Here is a 20,280-nt window from a genome sequence, read left to right on the forward strand (position 1 = left end):
GGACCCAGTTAAGGTGTTCTGGGCATGTCCCACCGGGGGGAGGCCCTGGGATAGACCCAGGACACGCTGGAGAGATTATATCTCTCGCCTGCCTAGGAGCACCTTGGTGTTCCCCCAGAAATTATCAATAACAGGAATGATCTAAATAAGTGGTGTGTTTTTAACACAAGGAAGTCCTACTTGATTACACAGCATCAGTACTGCCTCCTGCATGCATGTCAAACAACATTTGTCTAATAGAATAATTTATATTTATCGATTAGATAAAACCTCACATGATTTCATATTCAAGGAAGAGCTCCAGCTATTTAGAACTGGGGTCAGTAGTCTATTGCCTGTGTGGTGGCGTGAAGGAGGAGAAACTGAAAAGGTAACTAAACAGTATTGACAAAGGACACGATTCACTGCCACTAGGTTGTTCTAGTTAAAAATAGCACCTCAAATAAATAGTTAATCAATTTGGCTAAAGTCAGCCCACGTGGGGAGGCAACCTACAGCACTGCCAGTTACTCACCCGTGACGTCGCACTGCAACCTAAATGGTGCTTTATATTCGTATCCCGGTGTTTACACTCACAATGCTTAAGAGGGAACCTCACCAAACGTGTCTACTCACCACCCTATAACAGTTTCACAGCCAAATAATTTTCAGGGGAAATGAATCCGATCTTGAACGCAAATGTTATCGTCGCCATCTACGACAGAAATGAGTCCCAAACACTTAAATCCTTATAAGCAACCTGGGATTAGACAGCTAGGGGAGGGGTGAATCTTCATGCTGCGTTCACAGACACCGTGCAGGAAAAGAAATCAAACTCACTACACCTGCAGTATGTCCTCAAACAAAATGCAGAAATGTAAATGTAGTTCATAAAAACAAACAGAGCTCCAGTCTAATGAGATGCATCTTATTCAGTGTATAATGTTTATGTTCACCATTTCCCCCTGTCAAAAAAAATAATATATGGAATTATTATATGCACTATATATTTTTATAGTGTGCTAAATAAAAAAGGTCAGCAGTTAAGACTTCCGGATATATTTTTTATAAATGGGTCACTCTGACACATTATTATTATGTATTGTTATATATCATTATTATGACACATGTCAGAGTGTCACAGTAAAGATTAATAAGCCTAAATAACCGTGATGCAGAGTCCAATTTTTATCTTCTTGTTCTTCGGGGTCTCGTCTTCATCATCTCCTCAGCAGCAGGAGTAGCACTGTGTGGATGATGGACGTGTTTGATCCCATAGCAGCAACATCCGCCCTGAACACCACCCGGATGTCACCAGCTGAGCAGAAGCAGAGAGCAAAGCTTATAACGGTAAACACAGAGAAAGGTTACAGAATCTGGTCAGTTTGAGTGGAAACAGCATCGGCACAGAGATTAATGATTGATTCGTCTGACTGCAGGTCCGATTGATATACTTTATTATATTTTCATTATGAAAATCTGTTAACACCAAAGAAATTTCTCAGAAAGGCAAAAGTTGAACATCTTTAGCTCTTCACAGATTCTGTTCTTCAGTTTACAGTGACGTTCTTCATCAGTGTGGACCGTCTAACATTCACCTTCACAGACAGACCCACCTGTCCTCCAGGTGTATTCTCCGCCCACAGAGGTCCTCCTCCTGTTACCTGGAATGTCGCGCCTCAGTTTGGCACACAGTCTTGTGCAACCGGAGAGAGTTACAGCCCCGTAACTGAAAATCACGTGATTTCAGTAAATGAAACCAGTAACCGTGTGTGTCCACTGCCGCTCACCTGTGGAGATAAACGTGGCAAAGATGGGCAACAGTGAGACAAAGAAAAGTACGTCTGCGACCGCAGACTACACAGGACCCCAGAGCAACCAAGCGAGAGTTAAAAGGAGTTTAACTTTAAATCCTCAGAAGAGAAAACAGTCCGTCCGACTGAAAAACCGCCCTGCTAGTATAGATGGAAGCACCGGGCTTTGGGCTGATTTTGATCCCTCAAGGCGCAGATACTTGGAAACTGACCTGGACCTTTACCATGAATTGCAGAACCATCTGGAAAATGCGCGGCGGAGAATGAGAGATAAGGGCAAAAAAGACGTTTCTGGAGGTCTGGACGTCAGTTTGGTGACTGGAGAGGAGAAATGTTACGATCCAAACGACACCACCCTTACTTTTGTTGAAGGAGACGATGATATGGACTGTAAGTAGTCAAAGAACCAGATAAATACTTTCAGATTTGACAGCATAGGCTTCAAGGATTTTTATAAGTGTAAGTCTTCCTTTTTGTCTCATAGTTGAGGGCAGAGATTATAAATCTCTGAGAGCCCGGATGTCCTGCGGTCATTCTGTCACCCCCATGTCTCTCACCAGCTGGTGTCACCAGTTGTTGGACCAGGTACCACATTTTTATTATTAACAAGAGTCTGAAGTATTGTAGAATAGAATAAGTTCTCCATCGTCTCTCATTGTCCTTCTTGCACATTTATCTTCCCAACTTTCCAAATAAATTATGAAATCAATTTTACATGATTTAAAATCTATTTCTAAATTATTTCTAAATCTATCATAAACTCATTGGCCAATTTGTAAAGTACACCTTGTTAGACTTACTTTTGCCTTCAGAGGTTTTGAAGGCAAAAGCGAAAGTTTAAAAGAATATAATTCAACATGGTGGAAACATTCCTTGGATGTTTTGGTCTATATTGACTCAACAGCATCACACAGTTGCTGCAGATCCCGTGATGGGAGTCTTCCATTCCACCACATCCCAAAGTACTTTATTGAATTGAGATCTGGTGGCTGGTTGCAAAATAGGCAAGAAAATATCCCATGTGAATTGTGGCTTCAGTTTCCAATTCATAGCTGGCAGGTGTGGTCTTCTGCTGCCCATCTGCTTCAGGGTTCAGTGTGTGGTGCACTCAGAGATGCTCTTCTGCATAACTTGGTTGTAACAAGGGTTGTTGCCTTCCTATCAACATAACAAAGTTTGGCCATTCTCCTCTAACCTCTGACATCACCAAATCATTTTCACCCAGAGAACTGATGCTCACTGGATATTTCTCATTTTTTTAATATTCTCTGTAAACTCTAGAGTTGGTCAGCAGTAGATCAGTCCGTTTGGCACCAAAAACCATGCCAGGTTCAAAATCACTTAAACCTCCTTTCTTTCTCATTGCGATGTTCACTTTGAACCTCTGCAGGTTGTTTTGACCATGTCAACATGCTTAGATGCAATTAACTGATTTCTTTTTGATCCCTCAGGGGGAGAGCCGATTTGTGTGCGGCCAGCCTGACTGCAATGCTGAGTGGTCACATGAAGAGGTCTGTAAAATGGCTCTTCTGACTCCTGAAGAAATCAAATACTTTGAAAAAAAGATGCTCAGCAGCACTGTCATGAATTACCTGGAGGTCAGTGATGTATCAGCAAGCCGTGGGAAATCGTGAACACAACATCGCCATGAAGGATGTGAGGAATGTGGGATCCTGGCTGTGCCTCAGCCTAAGCCCATTCAAAAAGGGGCTTACTGGTGGTGCATGATGGCACTAAGAGTAAAAACATTTCCTGTCCTCGCTGCAGGGTGGAGCTCTGTTTTGCGTGCCTGAGGCTCACTGCAGACTGTGCTTCACCTTCTAATGCTTGTTCACTGGTGTAGCTCGAGGACAACCCTTTAAAGCAGGCTGTGTGGGCTTCAACTTTTAATGGTTTGGTTTTGTGATTTCAAGAAATGAAACACTTTTTGTACTTTTCTATTATTTAAAAATATCTTTTGGATGCTGTTTTTCTCATTTAAATGGGATAAGATAGATAGACTCTTATTAGCCACTGACAGTATTTGAAAAAGGCTTGAAAACTGGTTAGATAGTTCAAAACCTAAGACTGGAACCAGCTGTGTTTCCAGTCCACTGTGACTTTTCTTTCTGATGACCTCAGTCTGACGCTGCTCTCCTCTCTGATCTAGCCACAAATAAAGTGTTGATATTTATTAATTATAACAACAATACAACCTTTTTTTTGCTATTTTTTAAAGCAGTCAGTGAAGAGGTTAGAATAAACATTTGTGTGGTTATTCAGCAAAAAGTAATTTTTACTAATAAAGAATTTATTATTCTTGTTAAACTAGACCTTGTGTTCAATACAAGCTGCTTGTGTTTTCAGTATCCCCGTGTGTCTAAAGCATAAATACATGTATAAAGACACCCCAAAAGTTCATTCTCTTCATCTGGACGCAGCGTTTTCAGTGGGAGAAACGTCTTATAAAGAGTACATTTGCATAAGATTGCATATAAGACTGGGGAAACCTGCAGTCAGCTGAGACTGAAGAAGTTACTTGGATGAGTGACGAAACATTTCTCCCACTGAAAACGCTACGTCCAGATGAACAGAGACAACTTTTGGGGATTTACTTACCTGGATGATTGAGCATGCATCAAGACACGTATAAAGACAGTATGGACATATGTTTGACAGATTTAGGGAGTTTCTGATTAGCCCTTCAAAGACAACATTGCTGCTTTTAATTGTGTGACACAACATTAACCTGGGAAATCACTGTGTCCAACTTCTGGTAAATATAAAGATTGGGATAAAGGGCTACTTCAGAAACTGTCTTTGGTCCATTTAAATGTTTAAGCATTATTTATTTTCCTTTACTTGTTTGATACATATTATGCTGAAGCATTTATTTTCCTTAATTGTTTGTCTTCAACTACTTCAGGCATGTGCATCACTGTGCAAAAGTCTTGAACCACCATAATTTTTGCTCTCAGCTTCTGTTGGTGTGACCCAAACTATATTCTACAGGCTGAGATTTAAAAAGCACAAGTTTAAATCATTCATGTTCGTGTTGGGTCACAGCACTATGAAGCAGCAGCTTTCTGCCAAACTGGTTTCAAACTATCTGTCAGTTTGCCAGCAGGTGTTTGTTCTGTCACGTCCCTTCGTGATGAATGACAACAAAGAACCTCGAGGTGGGAAAACAGGCTGACTTTGTGTCCTGTAAGTCTCGGCAAGTCTTGGCACGCATTTTTCCAAGGAACGTCATGACATTCATATCTACATTTGCATCTTGGGGAAATAATATGCTCACTTACAATAACAATCACAGGTCATTTTTCATCTGTGTCACTCCTGTGAGATGACAAAACTGTTCTAGAGGAAGTGTCTTAAAGGTGAGTGACTGATCGATTCTGCTGCATCAGCAGTAAGATTATATCTAAATTACTGAACCTAAATGTTCAAAAGTAAAGATGGGGATAGTTTGGAGGTTTAATTAGTGCAAAAAATCAAAATACAGTTAAAAATGGACAATTTGTTACCATATCTTTGATTATTTTACTGTTTACCCTCATCCTCTATGAATTTACATTGTATTTAAGGCCATAAACAAGTGTAGGTTAGAGAAATATCTATGACAGGGAAATGATTTTGATGGACGAAACTAACATTTAGTAATCAAAATCACAATTGACAAAAATAAAAACTGATTTATGGACGTATAAATCCAGCTTCCCCATCTCTGTGGTTTGGGTTTTCCCCCAGCTGATAGAGAACTCACACAGCGAGACAATCAAAGGTAAAACATAAAAACACCCCAAGAAATAAAATAAAAGTAAAAGCAGTTTTTAAATTTACTTTAAGATTAAAAATTTAGTCTTTGCCCATTCCTAAGAACAGGCTTTCTACAGATGATCCTGCTGGTCAGGGGCCACCGTGCGTGCTCTGAACATACATGAGCGACATTTCCTGCAGGACACCATCAGTGCAGCCAGCAGACACGCAGCAGCAGTGAAGCACAGCGCTGTGGGTACAGGTGGGTCTGTGGGTGGTCTGAGGGGAGACCAGGTCCCATCATGGGCTGAGGTAGAAATCTCACTACACAGAAAAAGTGAAGTTAGAATGACGTATATGTTGCTTTAACGGACGCCGGGGCATGTCTGAAGTTGTACTCACCATCTGATGCATGCAGGAAGTGTCCTGACATCATCTAAGGGAGGAGTCACATCAGGGTACAGACATAACCTCCTGTCAGGGCAGAAAACTGCACCATTGTATCCTTTAATCTGAAGGAAAAATAAATCATTTTTATATATATGAGATGTTGACTGTATTATCCATTAGGATGCTCTTAATCATATAAATGTGGTAATAATAGAAACATCTGTATGAATGAAACAGTTTAAATGCACAAAAACTGCAAGTTTTAACTCTCTGAATTAATTAATTAATCCAAAAACACATAACACTGTAATAAGCCATTATGTTATGTGGATACCTGAATGTTGCCCCCTGCTGGACAGTCCACCCACACAGAGCCAAACACCTGGATCTGATACCTGTTCGGTCCGGTACACCTGTGCCTATAACACCGACCCTCCACAGAGCTGCTGACCCGGGGAACCTGACTCTGGTTCTGAAAGACAGATGAGAAGTTACAAAGGATTCAAAAGAAAGAGTGAAGAGAGTAGAGGGGATGACCACACACACACACACACACACACACACACACACACACACCTGCGTGGTGAGGCTGGAGAGAAAGCATCTGCTGTCAAAGCCAAAAATCTCCCCGCTCAGCTCATCTTCAGCTGTCCACCTGCTGCTTTCTTTTTTCCAGCATTCACTCTGAAGAGTAAGAACAGAAGAAGACTGTGAGAAATTCAAAAAATGTACAAAAGATAAATACATAATAATAATAATAATGACAATGATAATTTCCTCTCATTTTCAGTAATATTTTGGATGCAAGAAGATACTGAGCGTACTCCATTCTGCAGGGGTTTATACACTCGACAGCCCTCCAGGTACTGGTCAGTCTGGCACTCCCCCTTGTGGAGGTGAAGAAAATGACATCCACGTCCACTGAGAAGTACAAATAACGCAAACATTTAAGAATGTGACGGAATTTCTGCATGAAAATATATGTTAACACTAAATTTACCTTCCAGTGCAGAAGAAGGATGAGGAGTTATCTTGGCAGGTTGACAGGGAGCCAAACATGGCTCCTTGACCTAATAAGTCATTAAAAAAAACTGTTGATTATTTAAAAAGTATGATCACTGAGTGTTGAAGTTCAGCTTTTGTTAAGTCTCCTGTTATGATGATAACTAATCAGGCAGTTTTCAGTGCATTTTCTTCATGTTTCAGTTTCCTTACCGTCTCCCCAGACCAGACTCTGAGCCCGGCTCAGGTCGACAGTGTACCACCCCGTGTCCTGTAATGCAGCTAAGGTCACTGGGTCGATCCGGACTGTGCTAGGATCCCCCAGTACTGCCGACATAATGGAGCCCTGCAGGACCCGGGACTCCCAGTGTGAGGACACTCTGCCTGGAGCTGCGTCCTGAGGGGTAAAAGCACCGTTAGGGTTTCTTTTTAGTTTGTTAAAGTTTTCTGCATTTGAAGCTGTGCAGTACCAGGTTCTCCAGTGGCCCTCCCAGCTGCGGATCACTGGACACCAGGTGCTTCTGCAGGGCTGAAATGATGGACGGGGTGTAAATCCTCATGTGGCCTGATCTGTCAGAGTGAGTCACTTTGCCTCGAGGAGAGCAATCAGCACCCACTGCAGGATCCAGCAAAGAAATCGCTGATAAAGAACCACCTTCTGACCAATGCATGTGATCTTTAATGAAGGTCAGACTAAATACACTCAAACTTATTTTAATGAAATTATTTTTTTCTACATTTTAATCAGATTTGAGTGTTCCTCTTTGCGTGTTACCACTTAATATTTGCATTTTTAATTCCCAATTTTTGTTCTTCGTCCACACTTTGCACAGTTTCAAAGTAAAGTAAACAAACTTTTGAAGACACCAGCCCATGTGTGGTTAAGTAAGGATGAATGCTTATATAATATCAATCGGTGTTAGATTTTATTATAATAACCTCACTCACACACATTAAGAACAATGAATTTTTACACAATTATTACACACTCACTAATGGTTGGTTAAATTACATTTAAAAAAAGGATAAAGTGGTGTAAACGATGTGTTTAAAAACCTTGGGAAGAGGAGGAGGAGTAACAGTCTCTCCAGGTGCTGAAGAGATCCTTAGAAAATCCAAGTGCATGAAACAATTCATGAATGACAGTCTGGAGAACAGAAGAATATAATCTGTCATCATGATCCATCCTTCTCTATAAAAACAGCCAGAGAAACTTCACTTTTCACATCATGTATCCATAAAAGTAATCGTACCTGTACTGTAGTCTGGTGGCTGTATGTGGCTCCTGTCAGCCGGTCCCTGCAGATGACCACCACCCCGGCTACAGGTCGCCCGTGACTGTCCGTCTGGCAGTGAACAGCGTAGGCCAACACACTGGGCTGAGGAACAAGAAGATACAATGAGGAGGAGGTGAAAGCTACGTGGGCGAAGTTTAATTTAGACGCTTTAAAAAATTATTTCTTATAAGAAAGTGGAGAAATGTATGATTAAATAGAGCAACAATTTACTGCTGTTTTCAAGCATGAATAGAAAATTAATGAAGAAATGTCAAAATGTTTTTAGGGATGCTGGGATTTGAGTGGAAAAAATTAAAGTAAAACCAACTTTCAGTGGTTTTATATCAAATTTTTCTGTTTTCTGTAGGTTTGTACCTCTGCCCTGCACTTGTCTGTGGCCTGTACATGGAGGTAAAGCAGGAAGTCGGTATCAGGGACTCCAGCACCTTCAGGTCTGAGAACAGTCCTTTTGTGTGAATCGGCCTCGGGGTAAATATCACATCCAGCCAGGTGGTCGTCTGGGATCTACTGATGTTGGTACTGTATTATTCAGAAGCAGCAGTCTAGTACATGCTGTGTGTGGCAGCAAAAACATTTGATACTCACAGTCACATCCAGGCAAGTTTCACTTCGGTAGTTTTTGTTGGCTCTACCACACCTGGGAGAATAAAAAGTCTGCTTATTTCCATTTATTTGCATAAGTTAACAGAGCTCAGATAGAGCTCAGAGATACGGGACAGTATGAGTGAGCAAATACAAACCTGTTAGTTTAAATACATAGTTGCTTGTACTAATGTGTACATTTCTTTTAAAGAGTGAGAGCATTCATTAACTTTGAAACATGGTGTGTTATCCTGCTGGAAGCAGCCAACAGAAGGTTAGCAACAATACTCAAATGATACTCAGCTTTTCTCTTTTCTGGACCATTATCTGTGAACTCTGGTTTTGTGGTTTGTGGGGAAAATATAGAAATAATTAGACAAGCTGCCTGACACCAACAACCATGCCACCTTCAAAGTCACTTAAATCACCTTTCCTCCTCATTCTGATACTCAGTTTAAATTTCAAGAGAGCCTTTTCATCATGTGCACATGTCTAACTGCATGTCATATGATTGGCTGGTTGGATTTTTGTGTTGTATGTAAAATAAGAATATAGGGGGGGGAAATCATTTTAAAGACTCAAATCTGGCAAAAGAAGTTGGTTTGAGGGACTGGAGCTACACTCATGTGTACTTACCTGTTGTAGTTGATAGTACTTGAATCCCTCCAGAGAAACTTGCAGTATTTGTTGATGTCTCTGCTGAGCAGTAACGAGCCCGGCACTCTGTTCACTGTTAAAATGTCAGCAGTTTATGAGATTGTGTGTGTGTGTGTGTGTGTGTGTGTGTTCAGATCCAAGATTTACTATATTGTCATTGACCACTACCTCAAAGACACAATGCAGAATTATGCTGCACAAGCTCACATAAAGACATAAAAACGTCAGTACAGTTTAGAAAGAGGCCAGTGTAATAAATAAATGAATATAAACTCAGTGTTACATATTTAAAAAACACAAACACAAATATTTAGTTATCGCACAAGAGAAATGTTGATTGCATTGAATTTTTTTGTTGTCATATTTGTGGAGTGTAATAATCTACAGGACACCAGCTGTTTCTGTTCAACAGTCACCTGACAGTAAAGAAGACACCACTCTCACAGCTTCTTCCACCGCTGCCTCCAGTCTTCCTTTCTCAGCCTTTGATAGGCTGTCGCTCTCTCTCGGAATCCAGGTCCGGATCCTCATTGGCTGTGGTGAGGTAGGAGTAGGTGGGCCAGATTTTCCCAGGATGCTCCTCTGCTCCTCTGACCTTCTGAGCCTGAGCTCCTGGGGTGGACTGTCTGCGGCTCTGACGACTCTGACCTGAACCTGAAGCTCATCAAAGATGCACCTCTGCAGGGCTCCTGGAAGCTCAACCACGGCCACCATTACCACCAGCACCATCCCCACCCAGAGGTTCGAGGATGGAGGGGAAGCCATAATTATGGTGGAAACCTATTTCAGGGTAACAGTGAGGAAGAGGAGATGATGTAATGTTTCAGATGGCTGTTGAAGATCCCAAAATATGGCCATGAATTTATTTGATTTTATTTATTTCTGTCATTGTGTCATGTATTAGTACAGATTATAAAAAAGGATCAATAGTATTATTCTGACAATTTGGGGTGAACTGTAAGACCATTAACTCCAGCTCCTCCTCCGTCTCCAAACCATACATCATAGCAAATCTTGCTGCCATGTTGTAAACAGAACAGTTAAAATAATAAAGTAACTGTAAACACTGTGAGTTCTTCTGTCTGCAGCTTTGAGCTTTCTTAGGTCAGTAATAACCAATCAGAGGTCCACAGAAGCAGCTACATGGATAGATTCACTCAAACTATTTAAATAATTGTAAAGGTTTTGAGGTTATAGCTCACTAAAAGTTGGCTAATAGCTGCAGCTGTTTATTAAACATACTGAAGAGAAAGTGGTTACTAAATGAAGTGAAAAGCTGTTAAAGAACAAAGTAGTGGATGGAAATCATAATAAACAGCTATGGATAAGCAGTTGAGTTTGCTAAGCACAAACACTAAGCAGTAAACAGGAAGCAGTCCAGATCCGGTTTGATGCTGGTTCAAGTTTAAACATGAAAGGCAGTGATGAAGAAAGAGTGCATGAGTCAGTCTGACAGGACTCGCAGAAAGTTTGGGAAACATCATCATGAATAATCTGAATTACTCTCGAGGTGTCAGGTCCAACCTAACAGGAAGAACTAAATCTACAAACAGCCAAAGGCAATGACAACGTAATCAAAGAAATAACTAAAGGAGATGAAGAGAACTCACATTAAAGCCATGTCTGGCTCTGCTATAGTTTGAAACATGGAGCATTAGTGAAGGTTTTTGTAGCGTGTGAGGTCAGTTTAAACAGGAATGTAATGAAGCGTTTAGATCTTGCTTTCTTTACATGTAAAGCAGATTGAGTCATCCATCAGGCCAAAACAGAGGATATCATGCTGGAACTTGCATGTGGGGTGCTGTGTTGAAAACTGCTTCAATAATTAAATGGAGTCAGTATTATTACCTGTAGGCGACCTCAGTCCATCTGTGGAGTTTCAGAGCTCTAAAGCAAAAACAAGGTTTTCCTTTTAATCCTCCAAACCAGAGCAATGAGCACAACTTCTGCATTCCCACCGAGAACAGCTCTCTCCTCTCTGTGGTGAGTCTGTGTGAATTACCACAGATCTTTTGAATACAGAGCACAAAGAAACATCTCTGTCATGTCTTACTGAGGTGTCAGGTGGCACCCCCCAGCCCCCAGCCGACATCTCCAAAAAGAAAACACAAAAAAGACTCAAATTTAAAACTAAAAGTGCAAATCGTTTAATCTCAACCATATTTTTTACTTATATACAGTGAAGTTGACCCAAATAAAATCGCCCTCCCATTTATCTGTAAATTTAAAACCGTCACGTCGACACCCTCCCCTCCCCAAAAAATACATTCAACAAAGCAAAACAGGAACAATTTAAGGAAACAGAGACAAAACCTGCTAAAAGAAAAAAAAAAAAAAAAAAAAAAAACACCACAAAACTCGTAATAATAATATTAATAATATTACAAATGGCACACCACAAGTCTGCTGAGTCGAAATGTGACCGAATGCTGTTGAGTCTCGTCAGATGTGAGGTTCTTTTGTGAATTTATCACTAGGGTGCCTCATCTTCCTGCGCACACCTACACACATCATAAAATCAGGCACCAAAGAGATTGTCTTTTGATACGTTTGCTTTTTGTTTAGTTTTTTAAGGTTACATTCATTCACCGGGTGAAGAAGTATTTAAACACGCAGTAATGTTGGAATCGATGTGCACTAGAACGAGGGTATCCAAAAAGTTATTGCCAGCTTGAAGAGTACACATGCAGTTGTTTTTTTTTATCCATTTTGGAGTGAAGTCACCATGACGACGTGAGGAAAAAGTGACCCTCATTGTGTGCGTGTGTGTTTCTGCATGCAGTGTGTGTTCAGGAATTCTCAACATCCTCGAGGTCTCTGCAGGAGGCTCCTTAAAGGCACTTAAATAGGGGGAATTTGTTTCGTGATATATCATGAGACTGGGTGCAAGTGAAGACACTCCTCATGTGCAATCACACTCCGCTGTCTACGTGAGACTAAAACGCAGTTGCATTCACACAGTCGCAGTCACACAAACACAACAATTTCCATTAGAAGAGCTATAATCATTCAACCTGACAGTAGCCTGTCTCAGTATCTGGATAGGGAAGATTCTTCTGTGCAAAAAAATAAAAGTTCACCTTCTACGTGCAGCCCAGCGTTCAGTAAGTGCTCACGCATAATACTCATCTGCGCTTCTTCATCGGCCGTGCCGTTCGTCTGCATTTTCTTAAGGAAGTCTTTATTTCTTTCTTTAAAAATACTCTATTCATATATGTCAGCAACGCAAAGCGATTTTAAAAAAAGGCACCAGACTGGCACAGAGAGGAAGAGTCGCTCCTGTGCTTCAGTTCAAACGAATGTGGAAAGACTGGTGGGAGGTAAAGTAAGAGGGAGGGGGTGGGAAGGGGTGGGTGAGGAAGTCGTTCAGGTGAGCATGGGCACGTCGTCTTCTGAAGTGTTGTCCTCCGAGAGGGGGATGAGCAGCACATCGTCGTCCGAGGAAGAGGAGGCGGAGGAGAAGGAAGGCGAGGCGGAGAGGGGCACGTAGTTGGTGGAAGAGGGCGAAGCTCTGAAGCGGGAGATGCTCAGGCCTATCGTGTGGAAGATGGAGGCCAGAGATGGGCTACTGGGGGGCACGGCAACAGGGGGAGTGTGGGGGCGTCCACAGGTGGAGCTGGGGGTGCGTAGGGAGGGGAGGGGGGAAAGCGATAGGAGGAGGTGAAGGCAGCGGCAGTAAAGGAGGCGGTGCTTCCAGCTGCTGCTGCACCGGCTGTGCCAACAAGCCGAGTTTCTGGGCCACCGGCTGGTTGACCGCCTCCACGGCTGATGGGGAGCTTCCAGGTGTGGAGCGAGCTGTTTCTTGGCCTGACGTAGCGGTGTCTGACTGCTGCTGTTGCTGCGCCTGCTGCTGGTTGGAGCTTGATGACTGAGTCTGCCTGGATGTGGATCTGGGGATCAGACCCCACCTTCTCAAGCGGCGAACAGCTCGGCGGATAAATCGGGGCCTACGTCTGCGGTGTGGGGAGCTGGCGGCATCCTGGCGGAGCAGCTGCAGGATTCCTCTCAGAGAAAGAGTCGAGGTCTGACAAAGAAACACAGAGCAGATTATTTCAACTACCTTTGGCAGCTCATGTTCAACATCCTAAAATCATTATTAAAAATCATTAAACCTGCTTAATTTATTTACGCGATACTAATCAAAGTTTGAGCTTAGTGTAGGCGGCTTCAGCTAATACCATCAGGCAGCGCCAGCTTTGTTTTACACACTTTATCCCTCCGCCTCCACCACCTCAGCTGTCTCACCGAGGACTAATAAAAGAAGCTCAGAGTAAACTCTTAACACTCCTCCGACTTCAGCCCACATCCAGCTGGGGATCAATAAGGCTGCTATAGATGAGCTTTAAGACAGAGAGCACTACTACACATTACAGTGTGTGATTTAATGTATAGTAACAGCTATCTGCTTTTCTTTAATACACCCACAGGATTGCCAGACATCTAATTTCTTAGACTTTAGAGTGTTTAATTACATTTATTAAAGCCTTTAAATCAAAAAACCTTCAACAAGATGTTGATTTGTAGGTTTTAACACATTAATTAAAATTGAAGTCAGTTAATCAGTTTTTCCTGCTGAAATTTCAACACTTGGGTTTTATAAAAAACACCTCTAAATGCCTTAAATGTATATTGGAACTCTGCAGGACAGGCTGCAGTCAATCACATGGGTTCTTTAAACAAATGAGTATGATCTAAAGTCCCGACAGGATCCTCGACTGATGAAATCCTGACAGGTGTATCCATGCAGGCAGTTAAAAATCACTGTGGCGCTCCACTCTCTCACCTCATTGGGGTTTTCTATTGGGAAGTCCTCGACCGGGGGGATGATGCCCTGTGCAATCAGCTGACCGTAAGAAGGCGGGGCCTGCTGCTGGATGAGCTCCGCCTCGTGGCGGTTGATTGGCGCAAACATGCTGTGAGAGAATAGACGCTTTTAGATGCAGTCACACACATTGCAAACTTGCAAAGCACATTTTGTTTTTATTTTGAAGCATCATGCAGATCCACATAAAGTATACAAATATAAAGTCTAGAAATAGATTTGACTCTAAGAGGTACTTTTAAAGGTTAAAAAAAAGTAAGCTTTTAATACACTGCAGGTTATTGGTTCCTGTTGTTGTACATAACTCAAGCATTTAACTGACAACAACAACAACCAGGCAGTTTTTTTGTTTTTGTGTGGAGTGTACTGTCAGTGTTGTAGGAGGCTGTGCTATCCATCTGAGAGTTACTGTCTGGCAGTTCTGGCAGCAATTAAAGCCAGAAGTTAGAAAACAATGTCTGCATCTCCTGACTCATCATCTGAGATTATCAGCACAATACATGAGTCAGTCTTTTCTTCTTTAAAAGTGGCAAGAAAGCCTCATTATGCTTCATCGTGGAACGAAAATAATCTAAAGCAGCTACTTTGTAGAACAGAAGAGCTTCGGCTGCAAACCTCAAACAAAAACGCAGCAGAAACATTCGAAGACTTACCTGTACTCCCTCGTCCTGAGCGAGTACAGTTTACAGGTACAGCCCATGGCAATGACCAGAAGTAGTCCACAGACCAGGCTGCCCACCGTTGCCGCGGTGATGACCTTGCGGGGCAGGATTACTGTGCAGTTGAGCTCATCTGTGCCGTCCTTGCAGTCCACCTGGCCGTCGCAGCGCCAGCTCTCATACACGCACCTGCAGCGGGAACAAAGAGCCATTTGTTACCAGAGCAGGCTGGAAGAAAATGAGTGGCAGGTTCAGTTTCACAGAAAAAAATCAGACGCCGCCTGAATTAAGACTCACAATAAAACCACAATGCTGTAAACAAGGAGAAGTGAAACGGGCTGAGTTAAAAGGATCACTACGCTTAAGCTCAAAACTTTCCAATACACACTTTGTGCTTTTGTTATAGAGCGAGCTGCATTTAGAAAAAGGACTTTGGCCGATTTTAAGACACTGGGGCTTTTGATAAAACATGCAAATAATGGCGACTGGTTAACATGACACTATTGCAGAACTACACAATAAATCGCAATAGCATCATTGAAAATAATCATCACAATAATGTAAAACCATAATAAATAGCTGTATATAAATATAACCTGCATCAATGCTTTTTGGAGGAATGCAGGATCTCTATCTTCAACACTGCATATTTACTTTCTCATACGTAAGTCTGTGCCTGTCACACACTGCTGCAGGATGGGTGATATTTCTACAGAAAAACAGCAGAACCACAAAAACCACAGCAAAGTCAATTTAAACTCTAAGATGGTCACATACAGACACGCCCGAGCCTGAAACTCCACTAACCTGATTTGTTATGAAACAAAGCAAAACAAAAACAGCAGCACCCGTTTCCACGATGAGTAAAATAAGCCTGTACAGGGTGAGAATGTCCTGTGATACAAATGTGATTCCCCCCCCTTACTCCTTTTATGTTGTGTGTGGAGCTGTGTGACACAGGTGCACACTGACCTGTCGCTGTCACAATGAAAGGTCCCCGGTTGACACACGGTGCAATCCCTCTCGTCGCTGCCATCGGCGCAGTTCAGCTGGTAGTTGCATCTCTCTGCCAGTGAGTAGCACTGCGCTTTGCTGGTCGCTGTCGTCCTCTGTCCTGCCATTCCACAGGGAAAGTGATTCGGACTGCAATTCCTGCAGCCCTCCTCGTCCTTTCCAGTCTCGGGACAGTCCCACTTCCCATCGCAGTGTTGCTCCTGTGTAAAACATCCTTCCGCCGCTCCCCCGCACCGACCTTCCCACGGAGGGCAGTAGCCCTTGACATGAAACGTGGCGTTAAAGTTGGAGTTCTCTGTGCCAAGAACTCCTTTATACACCACTGACATCACGCCGGTGTTGGATTCAACTTGGACCGATTTGGAATTGGAGGAGCTGGTAATCTGTGAAAATACAGACGGATTTTCAATAATAATGTTTTTTGCTTTGTTTGTCTTTTTAAAAAAAAAAGAACAAAAAGAAAAATCAATTGTGGGTAACAAATGTTTGGGTTGGGAAACTCACGGTTTTAATAATGTCTCCTTTGCCTTCCTCTCTGTTGTAGACAGTGAGTCGGTCCTCAAAAGCTAGCGTCAGCTTTTGCAGTTCCAGTCTCAGCGGCCTGGAGTCCTGAGGATCCAAAGTCCAAACACAGGACTTACTTTGACCCTGACAACCTGGAGGGGAGAAGGTCCCATAAAAGGTCTGAAGAAGCCCTCCACAAGGACAGTCACAACCCAGCTCATCGTTGTCATCAGATTCTTCATCGAGACACTCCACCTGCCCGTTACAGCGCCAGGAGAGGGGAAGGCAGCGACCCCCGTAGCATCTAAAAGATGATTCTGGGCAATCGCCTTCATATGGATCTGTACAAAGGGAAGAGGATAAAGGGAACATTTAGATAATAATTGGAAAAAGGAGCTGGAACTGCAAGCAGGCGGCACATGTCAGGCCGTCATACCCCTGGCGTAGTTCAACAGAAACGATGACACAGGGAACAAATGAGGGAGGAAGTGGTGCGTCACTGTAATATTTCCCCCTGGGAGCTCGATTGGCTGCGGCAACTTGGAGCCACACAGGATGATCGGATCACCTCCAGCCGATGAGTTTATAGACACCCATTCCTTCTTACAGCGGACAGAAAACTGAGAGAAGCTGCGGAAAGATTTGCAATAAGAGAAAGTTTGCATCAGTGAACAGAACCCACAGTTTCTCAATCGGAGACATTGCATCTCAAAAACTTTAGTTTTTGTCTTTATTTCCAAATCTGGGTCATTCATTACTTCATAAACTATAACAGAAAATGATCAAGCAATATTAAGTATTTATATACTTTTAATATAGCAAAAACAATCAATGCATTGCACAACTGGTATATTTACTCTGTTAATAATTATCCCAGTAAAATAATTGGGAGTAAATTATTTAACGTCTTCGAGCTTTCAAAGTGTCATCTCCTTTATGTGCCACCTTTGAGCATCCGTACCTGAGAACGATCGGCTCATCTTCTGGACCCGTGATGATCCAGCCGTCGGACATTGAGCCGAAGCAGAAGGACCAGCTGTGGTAAACAGAACTTCTGATCACTCCCACCTTATCGTCCACCACCTGAAGGGAGCGCCCACAGTGGGCTGTGATAAACACAAGGAAGTAGAGTTAATAAAAGTTCCTGTTTTGTGAATAAATGAAGTGTTGTTGTTTGATGTTAAACCTGCCAGGTGTGAAGAAAATGTAAATGTAAACGTCACTAAAGCATGAATGGTGTTGTTTATTATCACTGTGGGCTTGAGGCATATTCATTTTCATAACACGATGAAACATGCAATGACTGATTTTCCTTACATGAGCTGAGAGCAGGCTCAAAATGGCTCCATGCTGCAGAGGAAATAAGCAAAAAGAGAACAGAGCAGGTGCTTTATTATCGCCACTCACACAGATTGTAAATGCTGTATGACACGAAAAGTTCAAACATGACCTTTGGTTGACAAACATTTAAAGCAGCCGCCTCAGAGAGATACACAAACAGCCAAAAACTCACTCACTCACCTGTTATGTGGAAAACCAGGAGGGCAGGGAAGCTGTAACTGATTTTCATTGTGGTAATGTTTCTTTTTTTTATGTTCAAAAATGTTTTTTTAATAAAAAGTTAAGAGGAGGGGTAAAAAAGAAATGTTAGAGAAGTGCCATTGCAGGAGGTCTTGTTCAAGAAGACTTTGCCTGTAGAGAAAAAGAAAAGATGAGTGAGACACATCTTTGATCTGGGTGAACGACTATCAAAGTTTGGCTGGACGACAAATGAGAAACACAAAAACATCTGAGCCAACACTGGCTATTTTAATTTTTTATTATCCACCACAGTCATCATAAAATAGCCATTTCCGCAATCAAATCCACAGTAACTGCTTCTCTGAAACAATCAGTTTTCAGCAGCAGTTATAATGAGTAAGTTTTTAAATAAAGGAGCAAAGTTTAGATGCTCCATTGTTCATAAGGCGTTTGATGTGTTTTCATGCCGGATGCACTTCCTCGTGCAATCCCCTTCCCCAAATTTGTGTCTCTTCCTGACGATCTTTCCCTTGTTAGGTGCAGGTGTAAACCACTAGAGCATGTGCATGAGGTAATTGAGAAATGGTCAATCGTGGATAATCACTTCACAAGAGTAACTTAAACTATACTGTGAGTAATGCATACTGTAGATCTAGAATATAATCATGTGTAAGCTGACGGTGGAGCAGAATTAAGTGTCATCCCTGAGCTGAGTTTATAAATAGTAATAAACTAGGCTTCCATCACTTGCATCGCAACATAATGAACATATAATAACATACATTATATAATGAACATAATGAAGACATATGTGAATGAAAATAGATATCAGGGCTAAAACTCCATAATGAGTTGAGCTGTGGTTTGTACCAACTGTTTCCAGCTGTTAAATCTTCATGTAAGGATTATAACATTTTGAATTCTACATTAATATTACACATACTACATTTTATAAACTTCATTATTTATATTGAAAATGTTTTAAAACTACCTTAGATCATTTGTTACATGGTACTTTTAAGTTAACCACAATTACAAAAATTACAGCAGTGGAAAAATGCCTCTGCGTTATGCAACACACACACACACACACAAGCACCAGCATGTATTAATACACACGAAAATAATCAGTTACTGAGGAAGTGTCAAGGCAGGAAAACTCAGCAAAGGCCCCTTGAACACAGATGTTATTTTGATCTTTATTTACACACAGTCAGACGTAACACCCGACACACACACAGCGATTTCCTCCCCATAATCTTCTCAGCAATGACGCCAGAAACGCTCCCATTTCCGAGATAAAAAAAACCCCGTGAAAACTAACACTTTAGTCCCCGTTTCTTCTTCCCAGTAAGATAAAACTATACCGAGATCCAGTTCTGCTTGATTAAAGTCATATTTATGTCCATACGTGTTAAGATTGCGACCACAGATTAGGTAACGCCACAGTTTCGGTTTGGAGAAAGGAGCCGCTGCTCTCCTTTACAGCTTTAACAGCTAGTTCCCAGCCGAGCTAAAGGCTAACGCCAAATCTCACTGCTCGCGTCGTTTAAAGGGCATTTTTCAGCCCGCGACACCCCCAGAAAAGCTCTGTGACCACAGCACGAACGACTTAAACACTCAAACCAACTAAAATATAGAGTCCAGAAGCAGAAATAACACAAGTAATTCATTAAAAAGTACAGAGCCCTTACCATGTCGGTCGGCCTTTCTTGTTGACAAGTTCGAAGCTACTTCCGTATATCACAACTCGTGACGTCGAGGAGAGAAGGCGGGGCTTGTCATGCACATTGCTAAAACCGGAGCCGCTGAATGGAGCTGCAGGTTAACTACAGCTTTAATCCTCATTCATAAAAATATGTTTCTCTGTATATATATACATATATATATATATATATAATTTTTAAATATCAAGCGGTTATGCTGAATTTAAAACAAACTCATAGTGTTTTTTTAATATAGTAAATTAACGCAGGTCTACAGACTATATTTTCTGATAAAGGTGAAATGTGCATTTGTTAACACAAGGTGTCAGTATCAGCTGTCACAAATATCCGACACCAGGTTTAATTCATAAAAATGGAGTCTGATTTGAATGAACTTTATTCTACTGTTAAATTTCACCAGTGATGCTAGAAGAAACAGGGAAGTGAGAAAAGTTTATTTATACAATAGAGAATAAAATAGAGTTATTAAAATAGGATGAGCAGATAAAACTAAATAAAGGCAAGCCTGAATAAGTGGGTCTTTTGTTCCTTTTTAAAGGTGTCAATAATGTCTACGAGTCTTATGTCCAGTGG

The 20,280-nt window shown here is 41.8% G+C and overlaps 3 protein-coding genes across 3 annotated transcripts; 1 reads left to right on the top strand and 2 right to left on the bottom strand.

Moving 5' to 3' along the window:
- Positions 1-1,526: 1,526 nt before the first annotated feature.
- Positions 1,527-4,100, top strand: LOC100691425 (uncharacterized). The gene is made up of 3 exons (XM_019353710.2): positions 1,527-2,183; positions 2,278-2,378; positions 3,245-4,100. Exons 1-3 carry the CDS (start codon positions 1,733-1,735, stop codon positions 3,425-3,427), a joined length of 735 nt encoding a protein of 244 aa, XP_019209255.1. The 5' UTR covers positions 1,527-1,732; the 3' UTR covers positions 3,428-4,100.
- Positions 4,101-4,204: 104 nt separating this feature from the next.
- On the bottom strand, positions 4,205-11,458 carry cirop (ciliated left-right organizer metallopeptidase). The gene is made up of 15 exons (XM_025906002.1): positions 11,309-11,458; positions 9,877-10,240; positions 9,440-9,533; positions 8,807-8,858; positions 8,576-8,725; positions 8,177-8,302; positions 7,980-8,070; positions 7,394-7,539; positions 7,137-7,320; positions 6,922-6,991; positions 6,746-6,842; positions 6,498-6,605; positions 6,256-6,393; positions 5,934-6,043; positions 4,205-5,855 (listed from the first exon to the last, which is right to left on the bottom strand). The coding sequence occupies exons 2-15, from the start codon at positions 10,223-10,225 to the stop codon at positions 5,663-5,665; spliced, it is 1,908 nt and encodes a 635-aa protein (XP_025761787.1). The 5' UTR covers positions 10,226-10,240; positions 11,309-11,458; the 3' UTR covers positions 4,205-5,662.
- Positions 11,459-11,892: 434 nt separating this feature from the next.
- Positions 11,893-19,732, bottom strand: lrp10 (low density lipoprotein receptor-related protein 10). The gene is made up of 10 exons (XM_005464620.3): positions 19,675-19,732; positions 17,981-18,151; positions 17,777-17,809; positions 17,421-17,565; positions 16,896-17,089; positions 16,460-16,800; positions 15,914-16,338; positions 14,936-15,130; positions 14,244-14,373; positions 11,893-13,484 (listed from the first exon to the last, which is right to left on the bottom strand). Exons 2-10 carry the CDS (start codon positions 18,027-18,029, stop codon positions 13,026-13,028), a joined length of 1,971 nt encoding a protein of 656 aa, XP_005464677.2. The 5' UTR covers positions 18,030-18,151; positions 19,675-19,732; the 3' UTR covers positions 11,893-13,025.
- Between the last annotated feature and the right edge of the window lie 548 nt (positions 19,733-20,280).

Source organism: Oreochromis niloticus, linkage group LG3, assembly GCF_001858045.2.
Source record: "Oreochromis niloticus isolate F11D_XX linkage group LG3, O_niloticus_UMD_NMBU, whole genome shotgun sequence".
NCBI classification, from domain to species: domain Eukaryota; kingdom Metazoa; phylum Chordata; class Actinopteri; order Cichliformes; family Cichlidae; genus Oreochromis; species Oreochromis niloticus.

Coding starts and splice junctions, on each gene's coding strand:
- LOC100691425 (XM_019353710.2), top strand. CDS start 1,733: ATGAAACCAGTAACCGTGTGTGTCCACTGCCGCTCACCTGTGGAGATA. Junction 2,184..2,277: donor AGGAGACGATGATATGGACT/GTAAGTAGTCAA, acceptor TTTGTCTCATAG/TTGAGGGCAGAGATTATAAA. Junction 2,379..3,244: donor GTCACCAGTTGTTGGACCAG/GTACCACATTTT, acceptor TTGATCCCTCAG/GGGGAGAGCCGATTTGTGTG.
- cirop (XM_025906002.1), bottom strand. CDS start 10,225: ATGGCTTCCCCTCCATCCTCGAACCTCTGGGTGGGGATGGTGCTGGTG. Junction 7,540..7,979: donor CTCCTCCTCCTCTTCCCAAG/GTTTTTAAACAC, acceptor TGGATCCTGCAG/TGGGTGCTGATTGCTCTCCT. Junction 6,843..6,921: donor TCCTTCTTCTGCACTGGAAG/GTAAATTTAGTG, acceptor TGTACTTCTCAG/TGGACGTGGATGTCATTTTC.
- lrp10 (XM_005464620.3), bottom strand. CDS start 18,029: ATGAAAATCAGTTACAGCTTCCCTGCCCTCCTGGTTTTCCACATAACA. Junction 17,566..17,776: donor TGAGCCTGCTCTCAGCTCAT/GTAAGGAAAATC, acceptor TGTTTATCACAG/CCCACTGTGGGCGCTCCCTT. Junction 13,485..14,243: donor CAATAGAAAACCCCAATGAG/GTGAGAGAGTGG, acceptor TTTCTTTGTCAG/ACCTCGACTCTTTCTCTGAG.